The sequence below is a fragment of the Echeneis naucrates genome, chromosome 8 (assembly GCF_900963305.1).
Source record: "Echeneis naucrates chromosome 8, fEcheNa1.1, whole genome shotgun sequence".
NCBI lineage: Eukaryota > Metazoa > Chordata > Actinopteri > Carangiformes > Echeneidae > Echeneis > Echeneis naucrates.
In genome coordinates, this window is record NC_042518.1 from 3506411 (window position 1) to 3524939 (window position 18529).

At 44.7% G+C, this 18529-nt stretch overlaps 2 protein-coding genes across 10 annotated transcripts in view; one reads left to right on the top strand and one right to left on the bottom strand.

Annotated features, from left to right (window-relative positions):
* Positions 1-2100: 2100 nt before the first annotated feature.
* Positions 2101-3555, top strand: hexim1 (HEXIM P-TEFb complex subunit 1). Of its 2 annotated transcripts, none has more exons than XM_029507906.1 (2): positions 2101-2119; positions 2284-3555. In XM_029507906.1, the coding sequence occupies exon 2, from the start codon at positions 2356-2358 to the stop codon at positions 3460-3462; it is 1107 nt and encodes a 368-aa protein (XP_029363766.1). In that variant the 5' UTR covers positions 2101-2119; positions 2284-2355; the 3' UTR covers positions 3463-3555. The 2 variants fall into 2 exon arrangements, with proteins under 2 accessions (XP_029363766.1, XP_029363765.1); XM_029507905.1 differs by having other exon boundaries at positions 2103-2119; positions 2268-3555.
* A 1901-nt stretch (positions 3556-5456) lies between these two features.
* Positions 5457-18529, bottom strand: part of arhgap23a (Rho GTPase activating protein 23a) — a 60799-nt gene continuing 47726 nt past the window's right edge. For 5 of the 8 annotated variants that reach the window (XM_029507903.1, XM_029507901.1, XM_029507902.1 and 2 more), the window contains 17 exons: positions 17901-18056; positions 16848-16959; positions 16538-16577; positions 15756-15893; positions 15357-15665; positions 15188-15249; positions 14995-15113; positions 13876-13994; positions 13642-13794; positions 13472-13550; positions 13309-13382; positions 13129-13218; positions 12905-13030; positions 12771-12812; positions 11528-11621; positions 8930-8961; positions 5457-8806 (listed from right to left, as the gene is read on the bottom strand). In XM_029507903.1, the coding sequence (XP_029363763.1) occupies positions 7379-8806; positions 8930-8961; positions 11528-11621; positions 12771-12812; positions 12905-13030; positions 13129-13218; positions 13309-13382; positions 13472-13550; positions 13642-13794; positions 13876-13994; positions 14995-15113; positions 15188-15249; positions 15357-15665; positions 15756-15893; positions 16538-16577; positions 16848-16959; positions 17901-18056 (3173 nt within the window). In that variant the 3' untranslated portion in view covers positions 5457-7378. The remainder of the gene's footprint in view (positions 8807-8929; positions 8962-11527; positions 11622-12770; positions 12813-12904; positions 13031-13128; positions 13219-13308; positions 13383-13471; positions 13551-13641; positions 13795-13875; positions 13995-14994; positions 15114-15187; positions 15250-15356; positions 15666-15755; positions 15894-16537; positions 16578-16847; positions 16960-17900; positions 18057-18529) is intronic. The other 3 variants (XM_029507898.1, XM_029507900.1, XM_029507899.1) reach the window with 3 other exon arrangements.

Genomic DNA, 18529 nt, shown 5'->3' on the forward strand with positions numbered 1-18529 from the left:
GTAATGTAGAATACAAAGAGAACAATTAAAAGACAAGACTGGGCTCTTTGTATTTCATTAAAAGATTGGCATAATTCAAACAAATGTTTTTACTTCAGTGTTTTGGATGTTTGTTTTTTATTTAATTTTATTTTTATCACATAAATGGCCAGTAAATGTGAAGAATAATGTATAATAAAGGCGTCGGGAGATTGTTAATTTATCGTGTTAAGGACAAACAGTAAGAAGCAGTAAACTACAGTGAAGCTTCAGTGCAGGATCCGGAACAGTCTACTTCCTGAAGGTGAACTAGTTCATCGAGGATTACACTTCATGACCAACCCCCCCATTTTTTCCCTTAAAAAACCCCCCAACATATTTACCTGCATTTAAGAAGATTGGGACATACAATTTGAAAACACAAAGTGGAGACACAAATGTTTAAATTAATCGCATTTCTGTAATGATAATAATAACAACAACAAAAAAAAGCCCTCTCATGGGGAAACGTCACTCTCCAGCAATTACACCGAACCCGCACATACGCACCGGCCTAGTTAGCAGCTAACGTTAGCAACGTGAGCAGCATGTGGTTCTCTTTCCAGTCATCTTTATTTTAATGTTTACCGTGTTTCTGTCGTCAGATGGCTGAGAGGTGGTTTGTTGGAAACCGACCGACTGCTGGATGTTTTCTTTACGCTATACACTCTGAAGTGAGCTAGTTAGCATCATGTAGCATAGCTTCGCCTTCTCAATGACGCTATCCGTTTCACTGAAACGAGCTGTTCTGGATTAATTCCCTACTAAAACGTTTTATTATTTTTTCTGTTACAGTGCGTATGAATTCACACTTTATTGATGCTTTATGATGAAGTGTTTAGTTTTTTGTTTTTTTTTTTGGAACGACAACACATAGCGTTCATTTTGCTAACCAACGTTACCGTTTGGCTAACGTTAGCTAGCTAACTTATCCTTAGCAGTTAATAACACGATACGACAGTGTATAAAAACAAAACAAAACTATCAGCGCATGTGCTGCGAAGAAAGATGGAAAACTGCTCTAAACACCACTCCGTCCACTGGAAGCTGGATTATTCGGTGTGATATCGCCTGACCCACCCTTTAACAACGAGGGGCTCGGGGGACTGCTCGCAGCGAAGGCTCGACAATAACTACCGTTTGTTTACGCTGAATCTAGAGTTAGCCCCTGCACCCCCCACCCCCTCCTTCTCCATCCCCTCCCCCCACTACAACATATCACTCCGCGTAACGTACCAAATATTCACTCTAAAACATTCAATGGTCCAAACTGGCATCAGAATCGCGCGCTTTATGCAGCCATTGCGGGAAAATTGTTGTGTTTTGAAATTGTGGAGTATTTGTTTCTTTTATTGCGCGAAAATTCAACGCGGACTAGTTTCCGTTGGTGGGTTCGTCCATTCTCCTGAAAGCGCAGGAACAGGTTTCGCGGCATTTTCGATTCGGCCTCACGTCCCGGGATTAACGGGTGAAGACAAACTCTGTGGTTGTATGCGCAAAATGCTTTTAACGACCGCAGTTATAATTTGATGCCACTTTGTCGTATTTTAATTCATTTCTATTTCGGAACATTTACTTGTGCCCCCCTGTGTTTGTAAATAGTAGCTCCCACAAAAAATGCCCCGGACTGCTTTCTTGGCGTGGACTACGTTACCTGTGATTGACAACCGGGCTGTCCAATCAGAAAATACTTTGAGCTTAGCAACAGTAAAGTTGTCCTCTTGCCCAATCAGAAAACAGATAGGAGGGTCTTATCGCGCTCTGGATTCCACAGTTTAATTGGTCCGAACGCCTGTCGGTGACGTCGGATTTGTGGGCTTTGTAGTTTACAACGGAGCTCTCCGACAGCGACCGGCTGGCGACTCGAACACCATCTCCCACAACCCAACGGGAGCGACAACCAGCGGCATGCGCACGGCCAGAGGCGGAGCCGCTATATAAACGGGAGCTCCCTCTTGCCGAGCAGCACACTGGACTCAGTTGTGAAGGCGGAAGTCGGTCTCCCGTTGAACGGCGGCTCCGACAGCATCGAAACAGTTAATGGCAGTCAGCGACAGTCGCTTTGACAAATCCTCCGAGGAGTAACAAGTGTTTACTGTCTGTAAGTCCGGATCAACTTTACCAGAGTTTGTTTTCAGGCGCCGACACTCCACCTTTTATTTATTAGCAGCCCCGCGGCTCATTGGGCTATAATAATCATAATATATATATAAATATATATATATATTTTTTTTTTTTCCAAAATTAAGTTTGCAAACTTCGCAGCTTTAGTTTTCGAGGGGATTGAAGATGCGCTAAAAAAAAGCGGAGCTGTCGTCGCAGTAGCGGATCGCCACAATGACGGAGCCAGCGGAGCAGACCCATCACCTGAAAACTTCAGCCTGCCCATCAGGTGGGAGCGGCGGGGACGCTCCGGAGCATCTCCCGGCCAGCAACCGAGGTGGAGGTGGAGGACCGGTGAACGGCGACAGGGGGCGACAGAGGGAGCAGAAGCGGCGGCGGCAGCAGCAGCAGCAGCGGGCGGAGAACTGTGGGGATATCAACACAGACAAGTTATGGCAAATGAAAGGCGGACAGAGGGAGGTGTGCCCTGCCTTAGCAGCCGGAAACCAGCTCTCCGAGTGCCCGATTGCTACCGGGCCTCACCAGAACAGCCAGATCGGCGCGGCGGACGGCAAACCGGGGCAGGATAGACCGCTGCAGGAGACTCTGAACCGGGTGCAGGACGAGAGTTTGCACGTAGACTCCGACACCGGCTTGGACGCGCGTCTGGGCAAGAAGCGGCACCGGCGCAGGACCTCCAAGAAGAAGCGCAACTGGAAGCCTTATTACAAACTTTCCTGGGAGGAGAAGAAAGCCCTGGAGGAGAAGGAGACGGCCAGGGCTTCCCGGCTGAGAGAGGAGATGTTCGCCAAGGGGCTCCCGGTGGCCCCCTACAACACCACCCAGTTCCTCATGGATGAGCACGACCGGGAGGAGCCCGACCTCAACACCGAGACCGGGGTCAGGCGGCCCTCCGGGGTCGGCCTCCGGATGGAGGACACGGGCAGCGAGGAGGACCTCTTCGACAACGACGAGGAGGAGGACGACGACGGCAGCGGCGGAGGCAGCGACGGGATCGGGAGGGCCGGGAACGCCGGCGGGGAGTTCCTCCAGAGAGACTTTTCCGAGACCTACGAGATGTACCACGTCGAGAGCCTGCAGAATATGACCAAGCAGGAGCTGGTGCAGGAGTACCTGGAGCTGGAGAAGTGCATGTCCCGGCTGGAGGAGGAGAACAACCGGCTGAGGCGCGCCATGGAGCCCGGGGGGCTGACCGTGGAGGGCTCCCTGGTCCGGCTCAGAGAGCTGGAGAGGGAACTGGAGAGACTGAGGGCCCAAAACACGGAGCTCCTCCTGCAGAGCCAGCCCGGCAAGGACCGGGCCCCGGTTGCCACCAACTAGAGGACACTAGTCAAGTAGGGGAAATCCATTTTGAAAGGTAAAAAGAAATTGGACTACTGCATTTAAAAAAAAAAAAAAAAAAAAAAAAAAAAACTGTCATCAGTTTTCTGTAACCAGTTTTGTCATCTGGACTAAGTTGTCCTTGCATTGCATTGCAATGCAATACTTGACGTTTCTTTTCTATTTGGACTGTAAGGGTGTCCTGTTAAATTTTTTATTTTTATTTTTTTTTCTCCAAGAAGAAGTGTAAATATTTCAAAATAAGATTCTTTTTTATAAAGAGAATGTATTAGACAACACAAGAATATCTAGTTTCCCTGCTCAACTTCATATGTGTCCATTGAAATAATACTTGTTTGTTTTTTGTTTTGTTTTTTTTTTTTTTTATTTAAAATAAGACATTGTATGTTACACTCCTGCCCCCCCCTCCAAAAAAAAAAAAAAAAGTGAATAACAAACTACAGCTAATTTGGCCAACTTACAACGGCTGTTGCAGAAATCAATTCCACGGTGAACATTTTAACAATTGTGTGTTAACATAAGTTCAAATAAAAATTTTGAAGTTCTGCTTAAATCTGTCATGTGTTGAAAGCCTGCTCTAAAACACAGGAAGTGGTTTATAGACCTGCAGTGTGAACCTAGTGTAAATGGCTTTTGTGAATATGCAAAATAATCACAACGCTTGTCTTGTGAGGATCCTGAAATGGGCCAGACAGACGACGTCAGTGTGCTGTGAATGGGAGGAATACAGGCTGGAGCCACAGCAGAGGGAGGAGGGGGGGGGGGGGGGGGGTTGATGGAGATGCTCTTTATGAAGGTTAATACTAAAGTTAAAGCTGCTCAGGATATTATGCAAGGAGAAATGCAGAATGGATTCTTTCCTCTCATAAGGAACATTTTTTTGCTCATGAGGAGTGCAGATTATGTCAGAAGCTGAAAAAGGTTTTTACTAAAGCTCTATAGTCAGACCTGCTGATCACTTTAACAGATTTCCAGTGTTGCAGATTTTTTTTTTTTTTTTTTTTTTAAACTACAGAATACACATACTATATCGGTGAGTAGTTCAGATTAAGTTTGGTCCCTGGCAGCCTTTCCACAGTCTGGAAGAAGCTCATTCACCTGCAGGCTCTAGAGGGCATCATTCAGCTCCTATTGTAAGTTTTGGGCGCTGCAAGACATCAACCTCCTAGTAAACAAAAACAAATGTGTTGTGTAATCCCACAATCTAAGAAACAAATGCAAAATGTTTCTTTTTTTTTTTTTTTTTTTAAACATAATTCTGTTTATTTACATCATATAACCTTGCTTTAAAACACACAGCCTTGAGGGAAATGGTTTCAGGCGGACAAGTCTTAAGTCCAGTCATTTTCATATTAGTTATACTCAAAAGCAATTCCAAATGTACACAATACAGTATGTTACATATTAAGATAGTATGTACAAAAAGACTTACAACAATGGGACATCAGGTGAATCATGTTTCAGACAACACACACACAGTTTTTTCCCTCTCAAGTCATGGGCTGTTAGTTCGTCTTTAGGAAAAAGGAAGTTGTCTGGCATGACCTAATGCAGTGCTAGGGTAGGGCTTGTTAGGTGTACCATATTCACACACTGTGGATCACTAGGCAAAGAGAGACGGCCTCAGTTTGTTAAGAAGAAAAGCAGTTGAGAGAATACTATGCCTCTTCCCTCTTAGCAGCATCAGTAATAGCTGTTCATGCCTGTGTTAAAGGCAAAGAGAGTGCATAGACGTGTCCTTGGCTTGAAGTGTGCTTGTTTTTATTACATTTATGATTTTCTTTTTTAACAGCCTCTCAGTTTGACCATCTGTATTAATGTACACATCTTTGGGTCAGTGCCTTAGTTATACCATCAACCACAGGACTGAAAGGGAGGAGACCCAGAAGCAACAAAAGGAAATGGAAGGATAAGAACCGAACATGGCACTGCAGAACAAAAACACATTCCACAAATCAGGCACTTGTAGAAAAACTTGAGGTAAGACAAGACTATAACTTATTATTATCATCATCATTTCACTATGTTGTGGTTTTTTTTTTTTTGGTCAGATGAAAACAAAGTGAGTTTCATGATTTAAGAAGTTGGCAAATTGGCTCTACAGTCAGACTGAGAGATAAAACTAGAAATTGTTAGCGGGTATTCTGTATTCATTTCCTCTAATGTACCGTTTCCTTCAATCAGAGAAGGATTTATTTGAGCCTGACTTTATGGAAAACTCCCGGTCATGTAACCTCAAGGTAATAAATATGCAGACAGATGAACCCTCAGAGGGGATGCGATGAAAACACGTGGTCGCTCAAAGTGAAAATGTAGCCGTTTCTATGCACAGACAGTTTGTTGAACACTGTCAGGCTCATCCTCTTGTCTTTTATCGCAGGAGGGGACATACTTTATCTTGAGCTCGGTAAATTTGAGCAGATCTGTGAAGGTAATGCTCAGTAATCCCCAGACATGAATAAGAAAACAAACGATGAGGTCATCGATCACAGTATGGCACTGAGCTACCTGCAAACTGTCCAATATGATGTTTTAGTTACCAAATTGCATTTTTAAAAAAATCCTGCTACATGTTGCAATATTTCTGGCTGTATAATCAATAGATAAACGTATTGAATAGACTAAATCTCATTAGTTTAAGTTTTTTTTTTCTGCACAGTGCTGAGAATCAGAAAGGCCATCTATGAGGAAATAAGGAACAGGATTATTCATGTTTATCGCGTCTCCTTTGAACAGGTACACCCAAGAGGTGAAATCACAATAAAAGTACTTTTTTTTTACTTTAATACAAAATATATAATATATATATTTATATATATATATATATATATATATATTGGGAGAGAGGATATAAAACAAAAAAGAATATATTAAGGGAAACATTTCAAGTAACATCTTGAAGGAAATGACTGTGCACTTGCACACACTTTTTGTAAACCATAAAAAAAAGAACTACAAAAAGTAAAAACAAATATGATAACATAATATTTATATTTACAAGGTTAACTTAACAAGGCTTTGTACAAATGTTACAAAATTGTTCAACACAGACAACTGCACGCTCGGACATTATCACGAATATTGTTGCGCAAAAAACACATTGACATTATTAACAAGTAGAGAGGGAGAGAGAGACGACTATTGTGTGTCTGTGACTGTGGCGTGTCTGATGTTTGGAGTATAAATGAGTCTTACAGTGTCGGTGGTCTGAGGATTAGGAAGACTGATCAGTTGAGATCGCTCTTGAAATGGTTTCAACTAACCATTACATTTTTGTAATTATAGAAGTCTGTCTCTTCTGGCTCACTGAAGTAGGTCTGGAGAGTTTTCTTTTTTTAAACATTTTTAAATGTTTTAATTCCACTTTGTTAAGAAGCACCATTCTCTAAAGAACCAGAGGAAGGCTGCATTTCAACATCCTGCCTCTGGTCACTTAAAGGGACTTAACCCTTTGACTTATGATGTCTGAGAGCCAGGCTGGAAGTGGAGAGAGGACGAGGAGGATGCTCGGGTTGTCTTTTAAATATGAATTCTTGGCTGTAACATTGAGTCTGATGAGGTCTGTTTGTGTCTCTGTCCTGTCCCTGTATTATTTCTATAAAAGCACACATACAGGAGAAAGAAAGATAAAAACAACAAAAAAAAGAAGCTTTGGCAACACTGGATGCCCCTTGGCATGCAAATGGAGCTTATCAAAAAGAAAAGGGTGGGCTGCAGTAAATAAAAGACCAGTTCATCGCTGCTCTGTGTCGCATCTGACAACTAACCACAACGCTGTCGACTGACCTGCAGGAGGGAGGGGGGTCAGCAGCTCAGCCGGACCTCTCTCGCCCCTCAGGGTCAGCGGCCTCAGCCTCCTCTCCTTGGAGTGCAGGTTGGGGTCAGCTGGCAGGCCTCATAGGTACTGGTGGAATCTAGAGGTGGGTGCTTGACGGGTAGCCGGAGCTTGTTCGAGTCCGTCTGCATCCCGAGGCAGCCCTGGTGGTTTGACCTGGTTGATAGGGGAGAGGGGGAATTCATTGACAGTCAGTGGGGGTCTCTTGTCGGACGTCTCAGTCGGGGAGGCCACCACCGTGTGCCTGCGCCAGGCACGCCTCTTCCTTCTCGTCTCTGGTGACAGTGGTTTCCGCAGCCCCACGCTGCGCAGGTCGTCGGCCGAGCCCAGCAGTCGAGCGCGGACCTGCTCGGCCAGGGACCTGCCTGCCGGGCCGGTCGGGGTGAAGGAGGCCGCCTCGCTGGGTGGCAGAGCGGGTTTGGGTCGTGACAGGCGCAGGCTCTCCTGGCTGCTGCCCGAGGAAGGGTTGGTTCTGGAGGTCTCCCTCCTCGCTCTGGGTGTGCCCTCTGATCCGGAGCCCGCCCCGTCACCCTGGGCGGCTGTCCCAGGCAGCTCCAACAGGTCCAGAGAGCGAGCCTTGTTCTTCTCCGACTTCAGCTTCTTCCTGGCCAGAGTGTCACACTGGATCAGCTTATGGGAGTTGAAGGAAGGCCGTGAGTGCAGTCTGTGGGTGGTGGAGGAGGAGGAGAAGGAGGAAGAGGAGGGCGTGGTGGAGCGCGCACCTCCTTCAGTCCTCTCTGCAGAGTTTGGTGCTTGTGTGAGGGGTATCGGGGGGGTGAGTTGATTTGTGGACGTGAGAACTGGGGGTTTGTAGTGTGTGTAGAGGAAGCTGCGTGGGGCTGCTGGCGGCTGTGTGTTTGTGGGCGTCTTTGGCTGTTTATTGGGTCTCTCCTGGGTGAGGGAGCGCGAGGCAAAGCCACTCTCATTGTCCGTCTCGCTCACCAGCTCGCTGTGCTCGTCGTCGGCATCGTCCGCCCTCCCCTCTGACCCCAGGCTGCGCCCTAACGTGGAGAGGGTGGAGTATCCAGAGACGATCGAGCGTGCATCCTCTGGAGCTCGCCACAGTGGCCCCTTCGCCTCCGCCCGAGCCTCCTCCTCCTGCAGCAACATTGCTGCCGGCCTTCCTCCTGCCTCCTCTTCCTCTTTACAGCACGGCTGGCTGTCAATAACTGCTACCACCTCCTCTTCTACCTCCTCTTTCACACCGCTTTCTACAACTTCCTCGTCTTCCTCTTCTTCTTCTTCATCGTCATCCTCCTCTCCCTCCGCTCGAGGGGCAGTGTCTCCTACGGGCGACTCTGCTTCCTCTTCCTCCTCTGCCCCTAGATGTCCGGCTTTGATTGGCTCATGCTCCGAGTCGTCATCTGTGCTGCTGCCCACGCGGCGGGCGTTGTGGCGCTTCCTGCGTTTGCGGCCCGTTACAGCTGACATGATGGACAGAGTCAAAATGTCCTTGGCTGATAGGTCCTTCTTTGACCCCCACGACCCCTGAAAAGGGAAGAACTGTTCCCATCACGCTGTCATCTTACGTTCTATGACTACATTTACATTTGTGTGTGTGTGTGTGCGCCCCGGTTAAACAACCAGATACGCTTTTTAAGTAGACGTTACCTTTGATTTAGCTGAGTCACTGTTGGTTGAGTCTGGGGAGAAAGAAAAAAAAAACAAACAAAACATAAGTGGGTCAAATAGACTGATGTTAAAAGGCCAGAACAGTCACGGTGGAGGACACAGAGGCAGTTGGGGTGGTCTTCAATTTTTAAAAAAAATACAAATTCACAATAAATTACAGAAAAAAGAAAGAGCTTCTGCTCTTGTTTCACCACAATGGGTGCTTATCATCAGCTGGAAAGGTCAACCTGCTGTGACATCAATGATCAGGCATGAGGCGGCAGCCGTTTTCCTTTACAGAAAAAGAAAAATCTCCAGACAAGTTTCTCTGTGCCCTCTGACACCTGACGGACCCCGGCACAAAAACACAGAGGAGCGTGTGGAGGAGGAACAATGATTGGGGGAAGCGGGGGTTTGGTGTTGGGAGCATTAGGTAAAATCACAGCACACACCGATGATATCACCGCAAACACTGATGACATCAATCAGTGAAGGAGGAAGCATTGGGAGGTGCGGAAAGCGGAGACTGTCAACAACAGTATGATAAGAAAGAGTCCCTTTCAAACACAAACACAAAAAACGCACAAACACACTGATGCAGGACAAACGCTCCAGTCTGTACTCATCTTGGGAGGGATTGGTCGTATCCTGAGGGGCTTTAGATGGAGCTGTTTCTCATGTAACAACGACATCAGGAGCAAATATCAAGCCAAGTTATTTTGTGTTGGTCTCACAGATGCTGGGTTTGATTTGCCCTCTTGGTGTCATAAATACTCCACCATTAAAATCCAGTAAAAGCTCTTTGTTTTCCCAAACTGCAGCTGAGCGTCGCTTATCTACTCGTAGGGTACAAAGCATCAGAACCAAGTAAAGGGAAGCAGCTGCAAGTTTCTATGCTGCTTTAAACTTCCTTTGAATTTCAATGTGCGTCTGTCTTTTCATTTCTTTTAAAATTACCAACTTGAATCAGGCTTGTTTTAAATATAATTTTAATGTATTTCCACATCCCTGCGAAGCTCTTCCTGCCTGAGTCATGCTGTAGAAATACATTTGCTACCTTGTTCCTAAACTGGTAAACTGGCAATATTCTCCCACTCAGGGTCGGCTTTTTCTACATTGGCCTGTAAGAAGTTAACGCTCAGCTGCTGGTCCTGAAACAATAAATTAACTATACAATAAGTTGATTACACTTTTAAAACTACAAACTTGAATGGCCTTTTAAAAAAATGATCTACTTCTCAGCCTAAGAGAAAAAAAAAGTTATTAGATGCAGTTCTGCAAAAATGATTATGTATGGTTAAAATTTTTAGTTTCTGAGTGAGTGAATGTCATGACTGCTCCTCTTGTCTTGGCTTGTAATATATTTTACAGATTTTAGTTTGAAAGGAGAGACATTTGTGTTTGGATTGAAAGGCTACACCAGCGGAGCTCTTGGTGAGAACAGTCAACATGACTAGAGAGCAAGTTTAAGCTGCACTTTGGGAAACTAAAGGCTTCTTTTAAAGTTTAACTGTGATAGAAAGGTTAATTTGGATCCCCACTGCCACTGGGCTACAAACGGTCATTAAAAGACATTTCCATCTGATTCCACCTGAGACTTTAAAGTGACAGGACGGACAGAAACGGCACTACCTAGAGCCCCTTTAGAGCTGGAAGTCAGGACCATGATAATTGGACTACAACGCTTAAAACTCAGATGATCAGTGGAGTACGAGGCAGGTCTGACAGAGACAGACGACACTTTACACTCAGGTGTCAAACAAAGCGGCTTTAACAGGCAGATCTGTTAATTCATTAGTCAGACTTGTTCTTACACAGACGTCCGTCTGACAGTGAGAGGGAGACACCGACTTTCAGGAGGGTGATGGAAACCATGGAAACACAAACCATCACTGGCACAAACACTTCCATACAGACAGAAACCCATTATTTCACTTTCACAATATGACACACACACACACACACACATTGCCAGGGGAGTTCCCATCCTACCGCAGTGGCTGCTCCACAGGCTCAGCTAAGAGAAGGAAATGCAGAAACGTACAGAGAAGGTGAAAGATGAGCAACGTGGAGGGACAAAAAGAAGTCAGCAGAAAGGAGAGGCGTGTAGGCACGCTATCAAACACAGAAACACTCCGAGTGCTAACGGATGTGAGACTTCATTGCTCACGCTGCGTTTCAGATTTGTTGGAAAGTAGGGAGTCCCGGCTTTGAAACTGGGATAGACTTCCAATGAGGAATTTCAATCAAGCAAGGAATGTGGCAGCTTGACTTCATATCAGCTCAGTCAAGGTTTTCTTTCGACAGTTTTTTTGAAAAGAGCCAATGAATCTGATTTGCGGAGTCTAAAAACTTTACTATTGCGAGCAACTTTGAAAAAATAAAAAATAAATCTGTGTGTCTCTTCTATAAGACAACTGAAGATATTTTTTTGAAACTCCCCCTCCTTAATTCACAGGAATTCAATGGTGAGAAGTGTAGCGCAGTGGGGGGGGATTTCCTACTTCCAATAAACAGAAAGCAGCTTTTGTTTTGGGTTGCCAGTTGCAGCTCCCCTCTATACTGGCAGTGGCTGATCAGAAACAACGGTGTCCTCACCTGAGGCCTCCCCGAGCAGAGCAGTCCTGCCGATGTTGGACAGCAGGTGGTCGATGTTGGGGGCGGGCTGTACGTCCTCTGTGTCCACCGGCGTCTAGAAGGGACGGACAAAAATGTTTTAAAATTCAATGAAGTAACATACAGCTCAGAGTTATTTAAAACCTGAGCGGCGGATGCATCTATTTGGTAATTAAAAAATATTTTGGGGCTTTTCTTATGGAGATGAGAAAATGAAAAGAGTCAGACCTGAACCAAGAACATTACAGTTCATGATCAGCATCTTAATCCTAAAGTCAGAGACTGACTGCTTATCTATCTTTAATTCAGCTTTTAATTTATATGCAGCAATGAAGCATAGCAGCAGCTTTATACTGCGTCCATGAGCAGATTTATAGTGTTGAACATTAAACAGACTTGCTTTATGTACATTTACAACTTCATTATAGATATTTAAAACATAAATCCAAATGATAAAAGTACAAGGTCATATCTAAATTATGTATATAAAACATTTCAAATGGTGCCTAAGTAAAAACATAATGGCTTTGTCAAACGGGCACAATCAGTCTGCTGGTTGATGAAAAGGGTGAGAAGAGAGAAATCAGAGCCGCAGCGTCCAATGAGGTCCTTTTCTGGAAATAACTTTTTTTTACTGTGTCAGTGACTTCCTGCAAAGTATCGTCACCAGGTTAAAAATAGACAAAATAAGGCACTTTGGTTAATTAGAAGTCATTAAAAGGTACTTACTGTCAAATTAGGAAAACAAACATGCAGCGCACGGTAGTGCAGAGTCACTTTTCCTATTTTGTAACTTTTGGTTAGGAGACTTCTTTAATAAAATAATATTTCATGATTTGTAAGCAATTTGTTAAAACTCCATCAAACAACCTTTTGGACAAATTCAATGGCCCAGGGTTTCTTCTATTAAAAAAACATTATCAAGTTGTAAATAGCTTTTTCTATAGTCTATATCTGCTGATAATACATTTTTACAGAGAAAATTAAGTTTTCCCACTTGAGTACGTGTTTTAATTCAGAGTCCTAAGTTTATTTTTCTAATTTTGTAAAGTTGTTCAACAAAGTAGTTGACATCATTTATGAAAACCAACTAAAATTGTGCTTTTATTAGACCTTGGCAGCTGTTTTGTTAAATTACTGCCATTGTCATAGAAAAAGGTTGAATATACATTATAATAAAGGTTTATTATCTGCGCGACATCAAAGAACAAAAAAGGAAACACACCTTTTCATCCTTGTCGAGCTCTTCAGTGAAAAACCAGGTGTACTGCAAAAATGGCAGAGGAAGAAATATTCAGCTTAGATGGAAATCATCATTCGTAATTGTGATTCTGTGTGTGTGCGTGTGTCGCATCTCACATGCTGGATAAGCGTCTCTACTATCTTGTATTGGTCAGGCATGTGTGTGACCATGTCTTTCATGTTGTCCTCAGACGTCCGGACCAGAGTCGGCCCAAACACCAGAGCCAGGTTACGAGGCTCCATCTGCACAGTGTGAAAGACGGCGCCGCATTAAACACCCAACATTTGACAGAGCTGCACGTTCACGCTGCCGTTACATGAACAAACCCAGTTTCACACACCTTGTTTTTATCTGAGTGGTCTGCGACAGTCTTCAGGTGACCAACCAGGAACTTCAGGGTGTGGTAATAATGATCTGGGAGGTCTCGGATCTACGAAAGAGAACCAAGAGTGATGACAATGTTGGCTGATAAGTGAGTAGTGTGAGTAGATCCTGCTCATTCAGAAATTCAGAGACGTACCAGTTTCTTCATGGTCTTTAATCTTTCTGATGCATTTTCCATCCGATTGGCGTCAATAAAGTCATTGTACTTGTCTGTAACGACATCAAATATTAAAATACAAGCATGATAAAGACAGTTTGATTTGAATAAGCGTCAGTGTCATTGAACCGTTTGGACGGACCGTTGGTGAAAAGCGGCTCTGGAAGTTTCCTGAAGAAGGATTTGAGCAAGCTGCTGACGACGTTGAGGTCCTGCCACTTCTGTTGGCAGCAGAAGACACAGACAGTGAGAGATCACGATAGGTAGGTTTTGCCTTCTGCGGTCTTTGTGTGTGTCTTTGTGCCCCCTCACCTCCTCTGCAGGGTTGATGTCGACGCCCTTGTTGAGCTGCTCCTGGAGCGTCGACACCATGGCGTTGTTCCCGGGGACCCTGTAGATGCCGGTGTATTCCAGACCCATCTCCTCCACCAGCCCACAGCAGATCTCCACGATCATCGGGATGAACTGAGATGTACGGACACGGGGCGTAATCACCAATTTGATCCTCTGTGAAAGTGGTTTTAAAGCATTTAGATCACGACTCACCTTGTTATTCGCTCCCGGCTGACATTCCTCCAACCTTGCGCCGAACGCTTTGGGACCAGCCTTCTTAGTTTTCTTCATGATGTTGATGCCCCACGGAGATTTGGGCGGGCTGCTCTCATCTGAGGACAGATTCCCAAGTTAAGAGGAAGCCTCAGTATGTGGTTTACCCAACCCTTATTAAATCAGCCTTAAATGTTAATATATATCACAGATACCCATCAAAACGTACCATGCAACACTATTGACCTCTAGTGTCCAAAAAGATTTATTCCTCAATTCATCGATAACACTTTGGAGCTGGGTATGGATTATCTAACTTTTGTTTTTTAAAGGAGAAAGAGATTATTTCTATATTTAAGAATATTAAGTATAACTGACATTAAATGGCAAATTTGGCTTCAGGATTTTTGAAAAAAACAAAAAACAAAAAACAAAACATATAAAAGTATACCACAGTAATTCTCAAAAAAGCGTAACGTTAATATTAAACACTGGTTTTTAACAGCTGGCCTGACTTTGCTGCAGGACGGGGTGGTGGTTTGAATTGGTGAGTAAACGTGCAATGTGCCTCATGTGATTCTCTAAATAAAGAATTGTTGAACAAAACATATTAAACTTTGATGATATTACAGAAGACAGCAGCGTAATAAACTGGTCTCCTAATTAGCTTTCTAAATATAAAACTGAATTAACCTGAACTGCATCACCACAGTGCTCTCATCTAATCCCAAAGAAGAAATAAAGCTAATTTCTTCTCTCCAGGTAGTCGCCGACTTGTTTTGTGCTTTTCTGCTTTTATTCTGCAAGTTGCCGAAAGAGAGAAGCTGGACAGTCAGGACCTTTGATGTTAAACTTAAAGTTGTCAAATCTGGACTTGTACTGAATCAGTGAGTCAGTAATGGTGAGCTGAACCGTCACGGCTACGTCAGCGAGGCTGTAATTTACAGGTTGTGACTAGTTGATGCAATTATTAGTGTTTTATTGAGTCAGTTCTTTCAAAAAAGGAAGTCTAGTTCCATTTGAAGGCAGAAGGAGCAGCAGATTTACCGCTCCCGTAAAATCAGTTTATCATTCTTCTCAGCGCAAATGACTGGCGTGGTTGATTTTTCTGGCGCTGACCTTTGCCCTCTGGTTTCGGGGAGCGCGGCGCTCCGGCGGCGTTCTCCGTCTTGGCGAGGAGGAAGGGAGGCTTCATGCGGGGCATCCTGGGAGACGAGTCGGGCTTGCTGCCTGTCGGACTGCAGAGAGGACACAGATGAGGACAGCGCTAACAGCCGCTTCACTCTTTCTATGTGATCATCAGGTGACTAACCTTTGTTTTCTGTAATCGTTCAGCTTCTTATTGATGAGCGCCTGTCTGGAGAAGCCGAGCTCCTGAGACACAAACAAACAAATCTGCATTATGATGAGCTTCTTTTTTCAAATGATGACAAACTGAGAAAGTACACGACACCCTGACAGATCCAGGTGAGTCCTCTGACCTCGCTGTCCGTCTTGCTGTTCTCCCTGATGACCTTTATCCAGTCCAGCATGTCCTCCCGGTCCTCCGCCTGCAGCAGGTACTCACAGAAGTCCTGGGTGGTCAGTCGCAGGGCGTACTTCCGTTTGGTCTCGCTGTAGGCGATGTCCACCAGGCAGCCCCGGATGCTGATCGGCTGCTCGTCCTCTGCTGCGCCGCCAATCGTGGCCCCGCGAAGCACTGCCTCCCTCTTGTCCTTGTAGAGGAACAACGAGTGGGAGCGAAGAACGGAGAAGACTCGCTTCCACGGACGCATACCGCTGCCCACCTTCTGCGAAGGGAGGAAGGAAAAGTCCTGTGAGCAAGAGCTGGCTTTTTCTTTCCATGCCATTAGTTTTGTTGTTGCGCTCGGCCTGCTCACTTTGCCCTTCTCCGTGAGGATCTGCTTGAAGTGCAGCCATCCTTCACGCCGCACGTCGCTGTACGTGATGTTTCCCAGTTCAGAAGTGGAGTGGCGTTTAGATCGGACCTCCTCCGCCGTCCCGAGGTTGTCCAGAGACTGAAACACAGACGGGAAAACGTTCATGTGTGCCTCTTTGTTGTCCTCACACTGAATCAGATTTTTGTTTTTTTAAGGTTGGAAATGAAAACAGTCTGGGCCATTAATTTCTGTATGAGAAGAAACAGTTTCAAATGTTGTGTCGTCGTTGTGGTAAATTTTGGGACCATCGCCCCCCCCCCAACCTTCTCTTTCTAAAAAAGGGGGTTTCCAGTGTTCGATGCTTGATTTTCTTTAATCTCCTCCACTTCTCCTCTTGCCACATTATATCATTATGCAACAGATGTCAGGAAGTAACAGTGTGGGCTGTCTCGTGCTGCTGCAAAGTGGCCAGATGTTGCTTTAAAAGCGTTTCCTGTCAATCTTTCATCAACACTGACACACTTAAATTTGACATCTCGCAGCTTAAGAGGCACCTTTGCTTCTAAAATTCAGTTTTTAATGTGAAAAAATCCACCAAGTCCTGAAAATACAAACCCGGAACTGTATGTGAAATTAAAAAATATAATTAAATTGTTGTTTTTGTTTTTTTAAGGTAAAGCTTTCAGCCTGAACTAAATTTATAAAAAGGAGGTTTTAGATGTTGGAAAGTTGGAAGAATTTGTCACATTTGTCCAAAAGTAAACCAAAGGTGAAGAACTCACTCCATCAGTGAAGAAGCTCTTTACTCTCTTTGGAAGCCTCCTGTGAAAAACAACAACATAAATGTCAACACGTTGAACTGCACATAGCTCACAATCAAGATAACAATCTGGTTTGTTGCTTTTTTGCTGCAAAGCCATGAAACATTCATTTTATAATAAACATGAATTGTAAAACGTAATAAATAAAAAAGAGAAACATAGTGTATTGTAGTAAATAGATCTCTTTGGTTCTTTATTCAAAGCATAAGCATCCAGTAAATCAGTGAATAGAAAGTGCTAGATCCATTTAAGCCTCTCCTGCAGTACTCACGAGAAGACCCGGCCTTCCTCTCTGAACGTGTTGAGACCTTCGTCGCAGGACTTGGAGCGCTCGGTGGTGATGGCTAGAAGATAGGAGGAACGGCGACTGGGTTTAATACTGCCTGCTCGGTGAGAGGATGAATGAGAGAGGAAGGAGACGGAGAAGGAGACGGAGAAGGAGACAGAGAGAAAGACAGAATGTTGATGAAATGCCAATCACCAGAGTGGCCGGTGTTGGATTAGGAGATGGGGAAAGAGAGGGAAGGAGCAGGAGGTGGAGGTCGGGATGTTTGAGTGAGTGAGGTGGGCGGTGGGGAGATGAGCTGGAGCGGTGCGTTAGACTCAGTCCCCCCCCGACATGCAGATGCAGCCTCTGTAAATACAGACTGACATGCACTCGAGCCATCTGTATCATGCAAATCTGAATTTGTCCAATTAAAATTCAGTCTAAAGCTCACTGACTGTCGGGCTTCATGCACATCTTGAAAACACATACACAACCATTTTCATGCAAATTAAAGCATGCACACATTTCACAGCAGCGAACGTTGTTTCACTTTCCATCTATCACTGAGCTCATAAAGTCTTGTTTTTCATTAAAAAAAAAAAAAATCCACTTGGAAAAATGAGTGCTGTGAAAGAAAACGACATTATTTGGCAAAGAGCCACACAAGGACTTATAAATAATGACACCAGAATTGAGAAATATCTTGTAACCGATTTGATTTGGACTGGAGATGGGTCAAAACGGGCCAATTTTTTTCTTCAGTTTTGACTAAACAAGACTTTTAAATGCTTGATAAGATGAAAACTACAGAGAATATAAATTGCAGAACATCTATTATATCATCTTAAGGCTGATGTAGAAAAAGATCATCTTGGCCTTAAGACGCTGTTGAGAGTCGGCGCCCGGGAGGTTTTTAAAGTTTCATGCACACCTCATCCATCCCTCTGCGGGGGAAAAGGATGGATAATCTGCCGTACAATAGCAGATAAACACTCATCTGCTGCATTTAGTGGGGGGTAAAAGAGGGGAGGGCCGGGAGGAGCGGGGGACACTCACTGCAGTCGTGTGAGAAGAGCCTAGTGAGGGGGAAGTGGAAGGTGGGGGAGACGGGGCTGGAGACAACAGCGGGCGCCGGAGTCATGCCGCTGGACACCACGGAGGACGCCGGCACGTGACGTGCACGCAAGTCAGCGCCGGGGCTGGTCGGCTCATCTGTGGGAGGGAGGGGGCGGGGGGAGCAGAGGAATAGAGGGAGGAGAGGAGAGGAGAGGAGAGAGGAAAGGTTAGGTGTTAGGGAAGGAGATCAGGAGGGAGGAAGAGTGAAAACAGCAGGGGTTAGATCAGGAGAGGGCAAGGAGACGTTTTTAAGGAAGAGGAATGACGAGGAAGCCAAGCGTTACCGTCAGAGGGTATTTCTAAATCTAAATCTCTTTCTTTCTTAGACATTTTTAACACAAACATTTTCTTTTCAGCTTCAAAATGCAACAGCCTCACTCTAACATGAGCCACTTACAGATTTACAGAAACACAAAACATCTACAGTCACTTCTGCAAAAGAGGCTAAAACCTGTGCTGCTGTCTCAGAAAGAAGAAACACAGCTGTGATCTGACAACTGGGACAGAAACTCACGCTCACATGTGGCAAAATGAGCCGTATATCTAAGACACAGAGCAGTACCTGAGTC

Excerpts from the sequence above, each read along its gene's own strand:
- hexim1 (XM_029507906.1), top strand. The coding sequence starts at position 2,356 with ATGACGGAGCCAGCGGAGCAGACCCATCACCTGAAAACTTCAGCCTGC.